This window comes from Sorex araneus, chromosome 4 (genome assembly GCF_027595985.1).
Source record: "Sorex araneus isolate mSorAra2 chromosome 4, mSorAra2.pri, whole genome shotgun sequence".
In the NCBI taxonomy this organism is placed as follows: domain Eukaryota; kingdom Metazoa; phylum Chordata; class Mammalia; order Eulipotyphla; family Soricidae; genus Sorex; species Sorex araneus.
In genome coordinates, this window is record NC_073305.1 from 44,147,804 (window position 1) to 44,162,630 (window position 14,827).

Consider the following 14,827-nt stretch of genomic DNA (forward strand, 5'->3'; position numbering starts at 1 on the left):
CGAGCACCATTAGGAGTAATTCCTGAGTGCATGAGCCAGGAGTAACCGCTGTGCATCGCCGGGTGTGACCCAAAAAGCAAAAAAAAAAAAAGTCCTTAGATAAGATTTTAAAAAATGAGCACATAAGATTTAAAAAAAAAAATTTAATATTACAATCACAAGGCAGCATCCAGAAGCCTCTGCTCCTCCCCAAGTCTAAGTCCAGTGCATGGCCACAGGGCAGCCCTGCAGCCCAGGGGGTGTGGACAGCCCCCTCAGTCCAGCTTCTCCAACACAGAGGGCACGTACACCAGACTGAGCTCACTGCCAAAGTTGCAGACGATAGCCGCATTGTCCAGCACCAGGATCTGGCGGGCAGGCTGGGCCTCGCTGCTCTTCCCCAGGTAGACTGTCTGTAACAGGTCCCCGTAGTTCAGGTCCCAAAAGGAGACACAGCCCTGGCCGCCGGTCACCAGCAAGTTGTCTGAGATGACCCCCAAGCTTGCACCACAGCCCAGGTCCTGGAGGCAAGGAGAGGGTGAGCTCAGTGTCTGAAGTCTACCATAAGTCATGAGAATGCTGGGGGTTGGGGGGCACCTACCTGCTGAATTGAGTAGAGCTTAATGCCTGTACTGCGGTCCCAGATGCTGATGAGGTCATCCAAGCCACTGCTGATGACGCAGGAGGTGGTACAGGTGAGAGAGGTGACATCCCCACGGTGCGCGAACATGTGGCTGACCCGGCTGCCTGTCAGCACGTCCCATAGGCAGATGGCCCCGTCCTGTCCTCCACTGGCCAGCACCATGGTCTGCAGGGACAGGCCCAAGGAAGCTGGGTCACTGATGACAGGATAGTTCTCGTGTCCTGGGCTTGGGAGTCTTCATTCCGCCTGGTCCCCTTACCTGGTCTATGTACACACTCGTGATGGCCCCTGAGTGGCCCTGCAGGGTGAAGAGGCAGCACGAGTCCTCCAGACGGAACACCTAGAACAGGACAGGAGCTAGTTTCTGGAGTTGCCCGAATCACATGGGGGTCACAGAATCCATTTCAGGACACTGCAAGCCTTCCCTGACTGGCCCTCAAACGCTCCCCGACACTCACTCTCAGGGTATGATCTTGGCTTCCAGTCACGAGACGCCCCGCAGCAGCTTTCAGGGCTGTGATGGGCTTCTGGTGTGCACAGGGCACTGTGTGTGTCAGGCGACAGACCACTGTGTCCCCACTGCTGTACATGGGGGATGCAGGAGAATTACCCCGTCCTGGGAACAACAAGCCAAATGAGGAGTCTCTGGAAGCACCTTGCAGGTAGGAAGCCCCTATACTTCACCCGGTGGCTGCAGACCCTTCCCAGCCCAGGCCCTCTGACCTCGGAACTGCAGCGGGCTGAGGGCTGTGTGAGTCTCCAAGGAGAAGAAGTCGAGGGAGCCATTGAGACGGGCAGCCACAATCCTGGAAAAGAACAGCGCTGCCAGGTGGCTCTCTTGTCTCAGGGCCAACCACTGTGCAGACTCTGCTCCAGCAGACACCAGAGATGGGGCTCTAAGAACCACCAGAGAGTGAAGATGGGAACCGCCACAGCCCAGAGACTTGCCCAGGGGAAGGACAGGCTTAATGCAGCCGAGGGCTTGGGACTCATTAGGTGGGAGAGCCTTATGTGTGCTCCCTCACATCACAGCACTGGCTGTGGCCCTATTCTAGGGGCTTCTACCCTCTATGAGAGGAGGGAAGTCAAGTCACACAGCGGAGGTGAGGCTCACCTTCTGTCCAGGAAGACAAGGGCTGTGATGCCCGAGGAGACCTCTTCGCTGCTGCAGCGCATCATGCCCTCGATGGCATCCCACACCTGCAAGTCCAGTGCCCATGAGCCAATGCCAGCTGCCCCCAGCCCCACCCCTCTGGCCCCTCTGCCCACCTCCAGCCGGCCACTGCTCCGTCCCAGCACGATGAGACTGCCCTGAAGCTCCAGGCTCCAGATGGAGCCATCTGCACTGGGGGCCCAGGTAAGGGGAAGGAAGCCCTTCTCAAGAGAAGAGCCCCCCTCGTCCTCAAGGGTTTGGGGTACTGTGAGTCCAGGAGAAGGGGGACGCAGGCTTGGGGTATGGACAGGAGCCAGCCCCTCCTCCTGGTACACCCGCTGCACCAGGCGGCTGAAATCATAGCCTGGGGTGTCACAGGTGCGGCCACAGCCCACCCGGTGCCGGGGCTCGGGCTGGGCAGGGTCAGGGGGTTGTAGCTGCGCAGAGAAGTTGGTATCAATCAAGCAGGTGAGGTCTGGCTGGTCCCCAAAGAGGGAAGGAGGAGCAGCATCCTGGGAGCGGTGCCGCAGCAGAGGGCTATCGCCGGGTTCTTCTGGGCCACCTTTCCCACCATCTGACAGCCGTTCCCAGCTCTCCTGAGCCTCGAACACGCTGCCAACGCCACTGTCCCGCCGCTGCCTGCTGGGGGCCCAAAGAGCATGGGTACTGGGGGCTGGGGGGTGGGGGAAGAGGCACAGGAAGCAGGATGAGCAAGAAGGCAGGTGGCACCTCCACCTACCCTGGGCGTGGGATGCGCGTGAGGCAGTCCCCGGTCTGAGCGTCCCACACGCAGACGTGGCCGGCCAAACAGCAGCTCACCAGCAGCATGCCATCGCTGGCCAGACACTCGATGTCCTGTGGAGGTGGCATGGCTGGTGTGGGTGTGGGTGTGGGCAGGGCACTGCTGGTGGCCAGCCCCTGGGGGCCCCAGCTCACCATAAGATGTCCGCGCAGTACCAGTGGCACGATCTCTGTCTCTGGCGGTGTGTAGCCATAGTCATCGCAGGGCAGTTCTCCGCGCCTCCTCCGGCCAGGCCCAGTCCCGGGCTGCCCATAGTTGCGTGGGCAGAGTACCCGGTAGAGGCAGAGCAGCAGCAGCACGAGCACGATGCCCGCGGCCAGGCCAAGAGCTGCCACCCTGTGCAGGGCGAGGTGGGAGCGTGAGATACACCGAGGCCCTGACCCACCCCCACCCTACCCCCACGGGCCTTACTTGTACAGGGTGATGTCTCTGTGCGCCTGCGCCATGCCTGGACCCTTGGGGCCAGCCTCCCAGAGCCCACCAGGCTGGGATCCCAGAGGGGGCCAGGCACTGCGGCTGTCCTGAGGGTGCCGCCCCTCCAGGGCCTCCCGGGGGTTTAGGCGGAGTGTGACTGGGATGACAGGCAGGATGCTGATGTACCTGGGACCAGATGGGGAACTCTGAGAAGGCCCCTCCCTGCTCCGGCCTCCACATCCCAACCCGCCTCCCACCATCTTCCCAGCATGGTGGGGTGAGGAGACAAGAGTTCACCCCCGCACCCCAACAGGCACCCCAAGAAAAAGGATCCAGGGCCACTATGTGGCAGCTGCTTGGAGCCCTGGTGCCTGCCTCACAAGTGGGTGCTTAATGACATAGAAGGGCCGCAGAACTCAAAGCTGAGTCTCCCATCTGAGGCAGAGGGATGCATGGGTCCAGAGCTGGCATCACCAACGGAACTGGAGGCAGCTGGCACCGCTCAACTCACCTCTTGGCCAGTGTAATGTTGTAGTAACTGAAGAGCGTTGGCCAATGGCGGAAGGACAATTTCCTCCAAAGTTCCTCATCCTCCAGCCCCCAGGTCACCTCCGGAACTGGGCTGTCATGGACACCCTCTGCTGGCCCCCCAGGCTCTGGCAGCTCTCCTGCCAATGTCTGGTTCTCAGGTATCTTAGGGGCCTCAGGTGGGAAGATGGAGAAGGCAGGGGCTGGGGGGCCAGCAGGCAGCACGCCACCGGGCACTGGAACGGGAGCCAGGGCAGCCTCCCCCAGCGGGCTCTGCTCCGTCACCTGGGCAGCGAGGTAAGTGCGCAGCCCTGCTGGGTCTGTGTAAACGAGGATGCCAATCCACACCACGGTGCCGGCCTGCAGGGGGCATCAGGAGCTCAGTAGGATCTCAGAACCCCTCGCCCCAAAAGCTGTGGACCTCAGGCCTGGGACTGGAAAAGGACACAGGCCCCCATCTGTCCTTCCTGTGCATCCTGAAGTCCTCCCCCTTCCATGGGGGCCACTATCAGTGAGGGAGATAACTCCCTCCCTGTGGTCAGGTCTGGGGTATCTGGCCTGGAAATTCAAGGCCATACTGCTGGACTGGCCAGAGCACTTCCCTGCCCTAGCCTTTGTCTCAGCTGGACTGCTCACCCTGTCATGGAGAGCACAGGTCAAAGGTCAGTGCCTAGTTGTTCTGGGAAAGGCTCGGGCTCTCCTAGTTCTGCGGGGGCTCTGTGCTGGGGAGCCAGTCCCTCTCCTGGCATTTTCTGGTGCTAGCATACTGCACAGTGGCCAACCGTGCCTTGGGCTGGGGGTGGGGGGAGGAGGACGCCTGTCCACATCACTTGGGGAGTCTCACTCCTTCACCTGAAAACCTGGGGGAGGTCCATTGTCTCTGAAACCATTAGGGTCTCAGGGCAGAGATTAGGGGAGCTTCTCAAAGCTGGGCTTCAGGACCAACAGAGGACTGTGTCCCCCCTGTTCCCCCCCGCCCCCCGCCATGTGCCCCACCCCAACTCCAAGGCAAAGTGCAGAATTTACAGGGAAATTGAGCACGGTCCCACAGAGGGCCAGGGGGAGAAGTACCATGATGAGACGCTGGGCCAGGCGGGTCCTGGCCAGGAAGTAGACAACACGCAGCCGCTTGGGGAGCCTCAGGTTTCGGAAGGAAGATGGTTGCAGTGTGATGGTGTGGGGCGTGGACGGCCGCACAGCCAGTTGTCTCTCAAAGCGCGCCTGCCGCCCCACTGGCTTAGTTGGGGGCATGCAGGCCTCAGGGGGCAACCGCTTGTTCAGGTCCGCCAGCTGTTGGGAGTGCAGTGATCAGTGCCTTGGCCCAGAGGCTGCCCACACAGGGCCGTGAGCAGGGGCAGCCCCCTCCTACCTCCATGCGGCGGATGTCAATGGACAGGACTGTGGTGAAAAATAGCATCTGGAGGAAGAAGTCCGACACCAGCCCCACAACAGCAAAGAGACAGAACTCCTGGAAGGAGAGCACATGGACTACATGACCTCGCGGCTAGCACCTGGGAGAGCTGCTGGACCCACTGGCATCTGCTTCTGACGGGAGGGCAGGGCAGGGGCGTGGTAAAGGCTGTGCATGTGCCTGCCTCACAAATTGACCTTACAAACCTCACAAACCCAATCAATTTGGGTATCAATTTGTGTGTGTGTGGCTCTGGCAGCAGTACTGCCCCTTCCCTCTCTCCCCACCAGGGGGCAGCAGAGACCACCCCCCCCACCCTTGCTAACGGGTGCGGATGGGTTTCCTCCCCAGTCCCCTGGCCCTCAAGAGAGGAGGCCCTGATCCCTCTGGAGCTCTCAAAAAAAACCCTGATGAGCAACCACAGAAGGGCGGGAGAGGAGGGAATTCTGCCCTTAAAAACTGATGCAGGGTTTTCCTCTGCTCCCTAAGCTCTGGCTCAGATTTCCGTGCTCTCCAGATACGGACTAAGACCTCAGACATACTGAATCTGGGCTAAGACAGCTGGATGGAGCGTGAGCAGCCCAGAGGTGGACAGTTCTCATGTCCCCCAAGGTCTCTGGGAGAAAATCCTGAGGTCAATGCTGAGTTTGGCCCACAACTCCCAGAACGGTCCACACACACTTGCAGCCGGTGCAATGAAGGCATTGCTGGGGGGCTCAGCAGCAGGCCCCAGACCCTTACCTGAATGGCAGGCACCAGAGTAAAGTAACCAATGAGGATGATGCCCAGCTCTGTGGCCATGTTCTTCATGATGGACCAGCTCTCGCTACTGAGACCTACAGAGAACAACAGGGTCAACACCTGGCCTCTGCCTGCTGCAAGTCTGCACATCCCTGTGGTCATAGCTGGCTCCGGGGGAAGACACCCGCCTTCTGAGGCCGCCTTCAGGATATGGCCAATGCTCGGGCTCCACAGAGCTGCCCTGGCAGCCTGCAGGGTACTAGGCAGTCTTCATGAGAAAACAGGGCTGAAATGAACCAAGCCGAGAGAGCCAAGCACAATCCACCAGAGCAGTGAGCCTCTGCATGCTGCACAGCTGCCTTGGAGCAGCACAGTGGCTGAGGGACAAGAGCTGCTGTGCTCTTTCCGACACTCTCCCCAGGCCACACTCTGGGCCCAGGCTGTCACCTGGCTCAACACGGAAGGCCTGAACTGACTGGACTGGAAGAGCCACTTCCTAGCCATTTTCCCTTTTCCTCTGAACATCCTATGAGTGAGATCCATTGTTCGAGAAGCTCACAGAGGCCTGGAATGAATGAGTGGCCCGCCCCAGTCTCAATGTTCACAGGCAAGGCCTAGGACATGGATATGCAAGAGTGTCTTTGAGGCCTAGGCTCGTTTCTTCACATCCTCCAGATCCACAATTACTGCAACTGAGGTTACGGGAGGGCTTTTCTGGCGGCTGAGGAGCCTCTCTGGAGTGGCCAATCCCAGGGGGCTGGGCAAGGGAATGGGGTGAGGTGGAAGAGAAGACAGGTACCAGCCTGGACAATTCTCCTCTGCTTTTTTTCTCTTTTTTTGGATTTGTAGGTCACACCTGGTGATATTCAGAGGTTACTCCTGGCTGTGCACTCAGTAATTACTCCTAGGGATGCTCAAGGGACCATATGGGATGCCGGGGATTGAACCCAGGTCGGCTACATGCAAGGCAAAGGCCCTACCTGCTGTACTCCCCACTCCGACCCTCGTCTGATCCTTCTGACACACAAACCAGGGCCAAGAACAGTCCTCAGCGCACACTCTCCTTTGTTTTAATGAATGCACAAGCGTGCACACACAACACACTTACCTTGGGCAATGCGTAGTTTCACCTCCAGGTCCACTGGGGTCGAGACCACTGACTTGGTGAGCACCAACACGTTCTCTAACCCAATAACTACCACAAGGTAGGGGAAAATCTCGCTGGGGACAGAGAAGGAGAGGGTGAAGACAGTGCTGAAGAGGGTCCTCAACATACATCTGGTACTCAGAGCCTGGGCCCCTGCTGGGCCCCTGCTGAAAGACTCCCCAATGCACAGGGCAGAAACCTGACCTTCTTGCCCAGCACCCAACAGGCCTCCTTCCACAGCTCTCAGCGTTTCAAAGCCTTCCCAAGTAAGCCTGCCCTGTTCCTACCCATCAGCACACTTGGTGTGGGGAGGGTGGAGTCAGGTGAGGAGACCCTCCAGCTGCCCAGCCACTAGGCCACAGCTCCCCTGGCTCGCCAGGCCAGATTGCCAGCATGGCGAGCCATCAAGGCTAACAGGAGGGAGGGAGGCCCAGGAACGGCCTTTTCTAGGGAAACCCTCCTCCTCTCAGGGTCTGCTGGCTCAAGCAAGGACTTGGGGGGGGGGGCGTCCCGGAGGGTGCCAGGCTCCTATGTGGAGAAAGGGAGACTTCAAGGGGCAATGCGGGAAACACGCCAGGGGCAGGAAAGGAGCAGCTGCTGTCGAAGCAAGGGAAGGAAAAGGGCTGGGAGACAGAACAGCCACTAGGTGCATGGCCAGGTCCCTGACACCTTACAGACTCACAAGCACACCTAGGAGCAGTCCTGGAGGCCCCCAGCATTCCTGGCATGGCCTGGGCAATCAGTGCCACAGCTGGGCCCAAGCAGCATCGAACCCTTGGGCCCCTGCGTCGAACCAGGCTGGCCGAGAACCAGTGGGGGCCCTGGACTGAGCACTGCTTGGGAAGCCCTATAATTACCTCAAACCCCCACCCGCCCCAAGAGAAATGTAACAGAAACAAGACACAGAAATCTTAGTCCCTTCCATGAATCTTCCGTGAATGACAGTGACCAGCAAACAGGTAAGCAGGGCTGAGCTGGAGTTGAGGAAAACCAGGGAAGGAATGTTTAGAGAGAAAGAGCCAGGGAAAACAAACTGGAAAGGTGCAATCTTTTAAAAGGCTTATTCCAAAATGATCTGTTTTATGGGGCACTTAAATGTTTTAATAGTAAAAACAATTTTTTTTAACTTCATCATCATCTGTGACTTAAGCCATACAGAAGTAACATTCATGTTTATAATACATACATCCCACATTACACATATACACACATGCACCGCATATCAGTATGTGCATGCAGTGTACCCTATATAAGCAAAACATGACCAGAGGCACATAGTATCATACGTATGTATTATTATATGATATATATTACACATGATATGTATTAATACAAAATAAACACTGTGTATTTTATCTACACGTGCATACCAGGTAACTTAGAAATGCTACCTCTGAAATACTGAAATAACAGTGTGAAGACACAATAACAGCAAATACCAGGGTAGGTCAATACGAAAGTTCAGGGTCTGTTGTCCTGTCCTAATGGCTGAGCCCATGGCCCAGTGAACCTGGGGTGTGTGTGTGTATGTGTGTGTACACACAACAACAACACCTACCCGCCATTGAGGGTGGGCGTCAGGCCGAAGAGAGTGCAGAGCCCCACAGACATGAGCAGCGAGCTGAGCACCGTGACCACAGCGGCCAGAGCCAGCCCCCACTTGGACTTGACCATGTCGATCTTGCCTGGAGGGCAGAGAGGAAACATCAGGTCAGCAGCTCCTCTAAGAAGTCCCTGGCACAAATAGGCCCCCTTAACAGAGGTCCTCTGGGAGCAAAGTACACTCCGACAATGAAGGGGAGCCCCTGGTTTGACCAAAAGTGCAGTCCTGTACACTTCCCAGTAAGGACATGGCACAATTTTGGGGAACCCGAACCCAGGAAAAGAGGAGTTCTAGACCTGCTTAAGTCCAAGACTCAGCCAAGGACTCTGGCTCTTGTACCCAGCGGGTGACTTCTCTACCGGTGCCTGAAGAGGCCCCGGAGGCAGGCGGTGCGAGAGAGGCCCAGCCCCAGCATGGACCTACGTGTAGAGAAGTAGATGTAGGCAAACAGGATGATGTAGGTGGTCACGAGGGGGATGAGCTCGGCGATGCCAATCTCCTCCTTGAAGTGCACGTGAACTAGGCTCTCTGCCCGGAGGCTGCAGTTGGGGCTGGGGTGCAGGAGCATTAGGCGGGCCCGCAGGCTGTCCAGGAACCTGGTCAGGGGTGATGGGGGAAACGGACTGTCCCTCTCGGCCCAGAGACAGATTCTGGAAGGAGGATGCAGCAGGGCTTGGAGGAAGCTTCTCTGGTGTGTCCTGACAAGACCACCCCCCCACACACACACCCAGGGCATTGGGACAGTGACAGAGCGGTCAGGCTAGCTCGGGAGCCCGACTGCACAGCTGGATGGGGAGGCAAGGGTCTGTCTGCAGTGCCACTGAGAACTCCCATGACCCTGGGTGAACCCTTACCCAGCCGTCAGGTCATCTCTGCTAAGACTTGAGCAGCAGTGCCCTTGAGTCTGAGGGATACAATCTCTTCCTCTGAGTGTGTGTGGGGGTGAGGGGTTGTGTGGGGAGGTATGGACCAGTGCCACGCCCAGAGGTGCTCAGGGCTTATTCCTGGCTCTATGCTCAGGAACAATCTCTGGTGAGACTCGAGGGACATGCCGGGCCTGGTGTGTACAAGGCATGCGTCTTAACCCCTGTACTCTCTGGTCCCAAGAATACTAGCTTTTTTTTTTTTTTTTTTGCTTTATGGGTCACACCTGGCAATGCACAGGGGTTACTCCTGGCTCTGCACTCAGGTGCTCAGAGGACCCTGGCGGTGCTCAGAGGACCATATGGGATGCTGGGAATTGAACCCGGGTTGGCCGAGTGCAAGGCAAACACCCTACCCGCTATACTATTGTTCCAGCCCCATGAATACTAGCTTTTTAAATTGCAATTCTGGGCTTGGGAGGGTTGACACTCTGGACACTTTTTTTTTTTTTTTGGGCTCTTTGGGTCACACCTGGTGGTGCTCAGGGGTTACTCCTGGCTCTGTGCTCAGGAATTACTCCTGGCAGTGCTTGGGGGACCATATGTGGTGCCAGGGATTGGACCTGGGTCAGCCACAGGTAAGGCAAGTACCCTACCTGCTGGCTCTGGCCCCAATCTGGACAATCTCCCTAGAGCAGGGCCCACTCAAGGCCATCCAGAGGGCAGAGCACAGTGGCCCTTACTTGGCGTGGTAGCGCTGGAAGACCAGAGTGATAGTGTAGGAGACCATCCTCTTCCGCGTGTACAGGTTCACCCCGCTGTACTTTCCGGGCACGCCGAACAGCAACTCTGCAGGTGGAACACACGGCCTCTGTGGGGGAAGGGCGGCCTACTGCCCCGCTCCACCCACTACCTCCTACCCTGGAAACAAGTCTCAGCCTGCTCGAGAGCACCATCCTGGAGGTTCCTGGGGTACCTTTGAGCGTCGCCGAGGTCTGCAGGGTTTTGGGTTCATGCTGGTGGATGGTCCTGATGATGTCGGGATCAGCATGGAAGCGTTCCCGATCATTCTCCCAGAAGTTCCCAGGGGACAGCAGCAGGCAGCCATGCTCAGGGAGAAGGTTCCGGAACTTCCTGAGGCCTGGCAGCAGGTCTGTCACCTGCAGACACACCTCCTCCAGGCTCCTGCTCCCAGCACTGCACAGGACACAGGACAAGTGCCCTGCTGTATCTGCCAGCACGGGTCAGCCTGGACACTGCTGGAGCCTGGGCAGCAGGAAGACGGCCCCCGGGGTCAAAAAAGCAACCCTCCCCAGCCCCCCCGCATGGCTGGCTGACCTCCAGAGGGCCTCAGGGAGAGTTCTGTGAGCAGCCTATGCCACCCACTCACCCTTTGGCCAAGTCAGTGGGAAGAGGGGGCAGGGTGATAATTAAGGGGATTCATTTCTTTCATAGAAGTACTTGACAAAGCCTTAGCTAACTAAAACCTGGCAGTGAAGCAATGTGCAAAACTAGTGTCCTCCTAGAGTCCCCGGGCTGCGCCTGAGGTCCCCTCACTGCCCTGTGGACATGAACATGGAGCCTTTAGTGAGTGCCTCCTCAGAGCCTGGGGTGGGGCATGGCAGCCAGGTGTACCCACAGGCTGGCCACCACGCCTCCTTCTCTGATGCGCTCGATGAAGCCCCACAGGAGGTTGCTCCTGCCTCAGGTGAGAGGGGGCGGGGAGGCGAGGTCCCTGAGTGGGGTACCTGTCTCGCAGCACGTGGTTGCGGATCTCCTCCACCAGCTGGAAAGCTCGAGACAGAGGTGAGCGGAACACATCAACTGCCAGCAAGTTCTTGTGCCAGGGAGACACTGAGGACTTCACAAATATTTGCTGGATATAGGCCACAGGGGCACCCACGTACTGCCAAACAAAGGGGCGAGAGAGATGTCAGCCTGGCACAGGGGAAACACAAGCCCGGACTCAGAAAAGGTAAAGTGAGCTTTGTCCACACAGAGCGGGGACCAGCTGGCAGACAGGAAGGAGGGTAAAAGCTGCTGCTGGTCCTGAATGACCCCCCTCCTATCCCCCCCATTCCCTCTCCCCCTTTCCCCCAATGGCTCATTTCAGTCACTAACCCACAGGCACCAGCAGCCAGCTACTAAGGAGTGTGACCAGGCCCTTTGCAGGGGCCACTGATGCTCACACATACTGCAGAGCACAACAGAGACCGTGTGATTCACAGAACCTTAAATACTTAACCTTTTACGGAAAGTATCTGCCAACCCCGTAAGAACCTGTTGCCAAGTGATGGTGCCTGGCCCTGAGTGGAGGCAGTGGCAGGGCGAAGGTGCCTGAAGAGCAAAGGATCAGGATTTACTCTATTGATTCTTTTGCTCTGGGGCCACACCAGGCGAGGGGACTCTACAGCGCTGGGACTGAGCCCAGGGCTCCCACAGGCTCTGAGCAACCCCCTGGCCCTTGGAAACCCACAGGCTTCTCTGCATTTCCTTTGCGTCTCGTTAAGGGGAGCAATCCCCCTGAGCACTGGGCATGCACGCTCCACAGCAACATGAGCGCTCGGCGTACGCACGTGCGGATCGAGTGTGAGCAAGAGCGTGGCACCCGGTCTTCACAGAGCCCCGCCGTCCTGGGCAGCAAGGTGCTGCAGTTCCCGGTTCTGCAGGGCACGGTGAGGACTCACCACACACTCTCCTGGCTGGAGCCTGCCTGTATCCTCAAGGAGAGACTGGCGGGTGCGTGAGGGACCACAGTGCTTCACACAGGACAGCTGAAGGGTCACTCTAGGCCTGGGGTACCCAGTGCCGTGCACTCCCCCAAACTCGGGTTAGAATGGCTGTAGCAGAGTGAGAGCCAGGGCGGAGAGGCTGGGTGGGGGTCCTGTTGGTAGCACTGAGAGCTGAGCAGGAGGCGGGGAGAGTGGCTCTGACAGCTGCGTGGGGCGTGACGGTAGACAAGGACACCCTGAGCCTCCCTGACTTGGGACAGGCCACCCCAAGCTGCAGAGGGAAAGCAGGCCACGGATCCCCTTGGGACACTGCGGCCCAGAGGCGGGAGCCAGGACACTGAGCATGAAGGACCGCCTGAAGCAACCCTCTCCCTGGGAGGACTCCAAGCACACGAGACCTCCCTGCCTTGGCCTCCTGCCCCATTCAGGCCGCCTGAGATCACCACGCTGGCTGAGTCCTCCAGCCCCGAACAGTCCAGGGACAGCAGGGGGGCGAGAAGCCCCCACCCGGCACACCTACGACTTTCATCTCCCCTCCACCCTCAACGTTCCTGACCCCCAACTCCCTCCTTGGGCTCCCAGAGCCTGTGCAGTGGAACCTCGAGCAGTCCTGGAGGTGACAGTGTCTCGGGCCTCTAGTCTACCCCCAAGGCTATTCAGACCATTTCAACAAGGCACCAACATACTTCAGAACCAAAGAGCTTACTCTTTTGTTTGCTTGCTTAGTGTGGTTTGGCTGGGCCACTCCTCTGATGCTCAGGGGACCATGCCGTGCCAGAGCATGGCTAGGAGCTCTTTCTCTGACCCCACTGCACTTATTCGACTCTATTTTGGAGCCCCACTCAGGTGTGGGGAAACGCTTGTGGCACTGGAGCACTAACCTGGGTTGGCTACCTGCAAGGCAAGCCCCCTCCCTGCTGTACTATTCCTCTGGTCCTGCTAGTTTATTTATCTTTTTTTTCTGCTTTTTGGGTCACACTTGGCAATGCACAGGGGTTACTCCTGGCCCTGCACTCAGGAATTACTCTTGGTGGTGCTCAGGGGACCTGGGATGCTGGGAATCGAAACTGGGTCGGCCGCATGCAAGGCAAACGCCCTACCCGCTGTGCTATTGCTCCTGCCCCAATATAGTTATTTTTACAGTTAAAATAATTTTTAAAGTTTGGGGCCACACTTGGCAATTTCCAGGACTAAGTCTTGGCTCAGCACTCAGGGATCACTCCTGATGGCACTTGAGGGATCATATAGGGTCACTGAACCCAGGCTGGGTACATGCAAGATGAACATCCTACATGCCTATACTATCGCTCCAGAGCCGCTGTACTTTTAAACTGACCTTTCTGTCTTTGCTTCGTGGCCAGACTTGGTGATACAGCTTCATCTGTCCCCCAGGTCACTGCTTCCCAACCTGTGTCTGACTGTGACCCCCTTCCAACCTTATTTTCTTCCTGTCACTTCCCTGTCCTATTGTTTGGCTCCCTAATGTTGTGTCATGGTTCCCTATTTATGTGATTGTCACCTGTGGCCCCCTTGGAAAATCCTAGGGGCTGCACAGGGACCAGATGGCTTGGCTGAGGAAAGCTGTTAAGTCTTCCTGCATCCTGTGTACATGCTCCCCGGGGCGGGGAGATGGGGGGGGGGGGGAGATTGAGAGAGAAACTGAGAGAGATGCCTGAGCCTCCTACTTTTCCATCCTTTTTCACTCTCAGCCTAGCAGTGAAGCCATGCAGAAAGCACCTGTTGGACTTCGATGAATATAGGTAAATATTTCTGCTCAGTCTCATCCTCCACTTGGCTGAATGAAGCAAGAACATAGAGCTGGTGAGATGGTGGCAAGAGTTCCCATACTAAGGGTTCAGTCCGTGGCACAGCATGGTCCTGCGCTGAGCACTGCCATAGTGGCCCAAACACCAAAACCAAATAAAAATAATATAACTAATAATTATTAGCGACATGGCTATAGCTAATATAGCCACTATTAGGAAATCGAGTGGCAAAGCAATGCCTTGTCTGTGTGAGATCTTGGATTCAACTGCTGGTCCACGTGAATCCCCGAGCGCGGCCAGGTGTGGACGTGACCCCTCGGACACTGCGTGCTCCACATGACTGAGTCTTCTTTCCCTCGCCTCTGCGGTGATCATAGTCCATGAATGGCAGTGAGACAGGTGACCTGCTGGGCTGCACAGTACCTGGTGACGACAGCAAGGCCTCTCTTTCCTGCGCTATACTACAGGGGATGAGGCTACACCAGACAGGGGGAGAAAACGGAAAATCCCCAGCCCTCAGTTATTTTGTACACCTACTGACTACCATTACCCCAGCAAATAGGGTAGTAGAGAAGCTTAAGAGAACTCAGCAACAAATAAGACAACAGCCAGGCACTACACATCAGGTTCGCTGTACTCCACATGGCACGAAACATCTTCCAACGGGTTTCCTTAACAGAATTGGGAACATTAGTTCCATTAAGTAGTACAACCACATAGAGAGGTTTGCAAAGGTAAAAAGTCTGAGCCAAGAAGGTCCCAGAGGGAGCTAATGCTCAAGTTGGGACAAGAACTTACTGAACTTTCTGCCAGCACCAGGCTATGTTCCCCTGACTTCCTGGACAGAACCCTATGAAGTCTGGGTGTACTTCCCACTGACTTCAAATGGATGTCTAGATCAGTAACTGCACAGCCAAGTTTACCTGCAGTCTACAATGCCCCACAAGGAAACAGGAAGCAGTGTTAATGACTGTCAGAGAAACACTATGCCCTAGGCTTGGCTTTCGCTCCTTCAGTAAGAGACTTGGCAAGTCCAGCAGCAAAG

General features: G+C 57.0%; 1 protein-coding gene across 2 annotated transcripts in view; it reads right to left on the reverse strand.

Moving 5' to 3' along the window:
* Positions 1–128: 128 nt before the first annotated feature.
* The window catches only part of SCAP (SREBF chaperone), a 63,051-nt gene continuing 48,352 nt past the window's right edge, over positions 129–14,827 (reverse strand). Inside the window, exons 4-23 of one of the 2 annotated variants that reach the window (XM_055136029.1) lie at positions 11,033–11,190; positions 10,261–10,481; positions 10,028–10,133; positions 8,845–9,017; positions 8,377–8,503; positions 6,780–6,892; positions 5,672–5,766; positions 4,889–4,987; positions 4,591–4,809; positions 3,503–3,879; positions 2,989–3,177; positions 2,712–2,913; positions 2,515–2,630; positions 1,892–2,417; positions 1,737–1,822; positions 1,346–1,428; positions 1,081–1,238; positions 882–962; positions 581–787; positions 129–500 (exon numbers count right to left, since the gene is read on the reverse strand). In XM_055136029.1, the coding sequence (XP_054992004.1) occupies positions 255–500; positions 581–787; positions 882–962; positions 1,081–1,238; positions 1,346–1,428; positions 1,737–1,822; positions 1,892–2,417; positions 2,515–2,630; positions 2,712–2,913; positions 2,989–3,177; positions 3,503–3,879; positions 4,591–4,809; positions 4,889–4,987; positions 5,672–5,766; positions 6,780–6,892; positions 8,377–8,503; positions 8,845–9,017; positions 10,028–10,133; positions 10,261–10,481; positions 11,033–11,190 (3,582 nt within the window). In that variant the 3' untranslated portion in view covers positions 129–254. The remainder of the gene's footprint in view (positions 501–580; positions 788–881; positions 963–1,080; positions 1,239–1,345; positions 1,429–1,736; positions 1,823–1,891; positions 2,418–2,514; positions 2,631–2,711; positions 2,914–2,988; positions 3,178–3,502; positions 3,880–4,590; positions 4,810–4,888; positions 4,988–5,671; positions 5,767–6,779; positions 6,893–8,376; positions 8,504–8,844; positions 9,018–10,027; positions 10,134–10,260; positions 10,482–11,032; positions 11,191–14,827) is intronic. The other variant, XM_055136030.1, reaches the window with a different exon arrangement.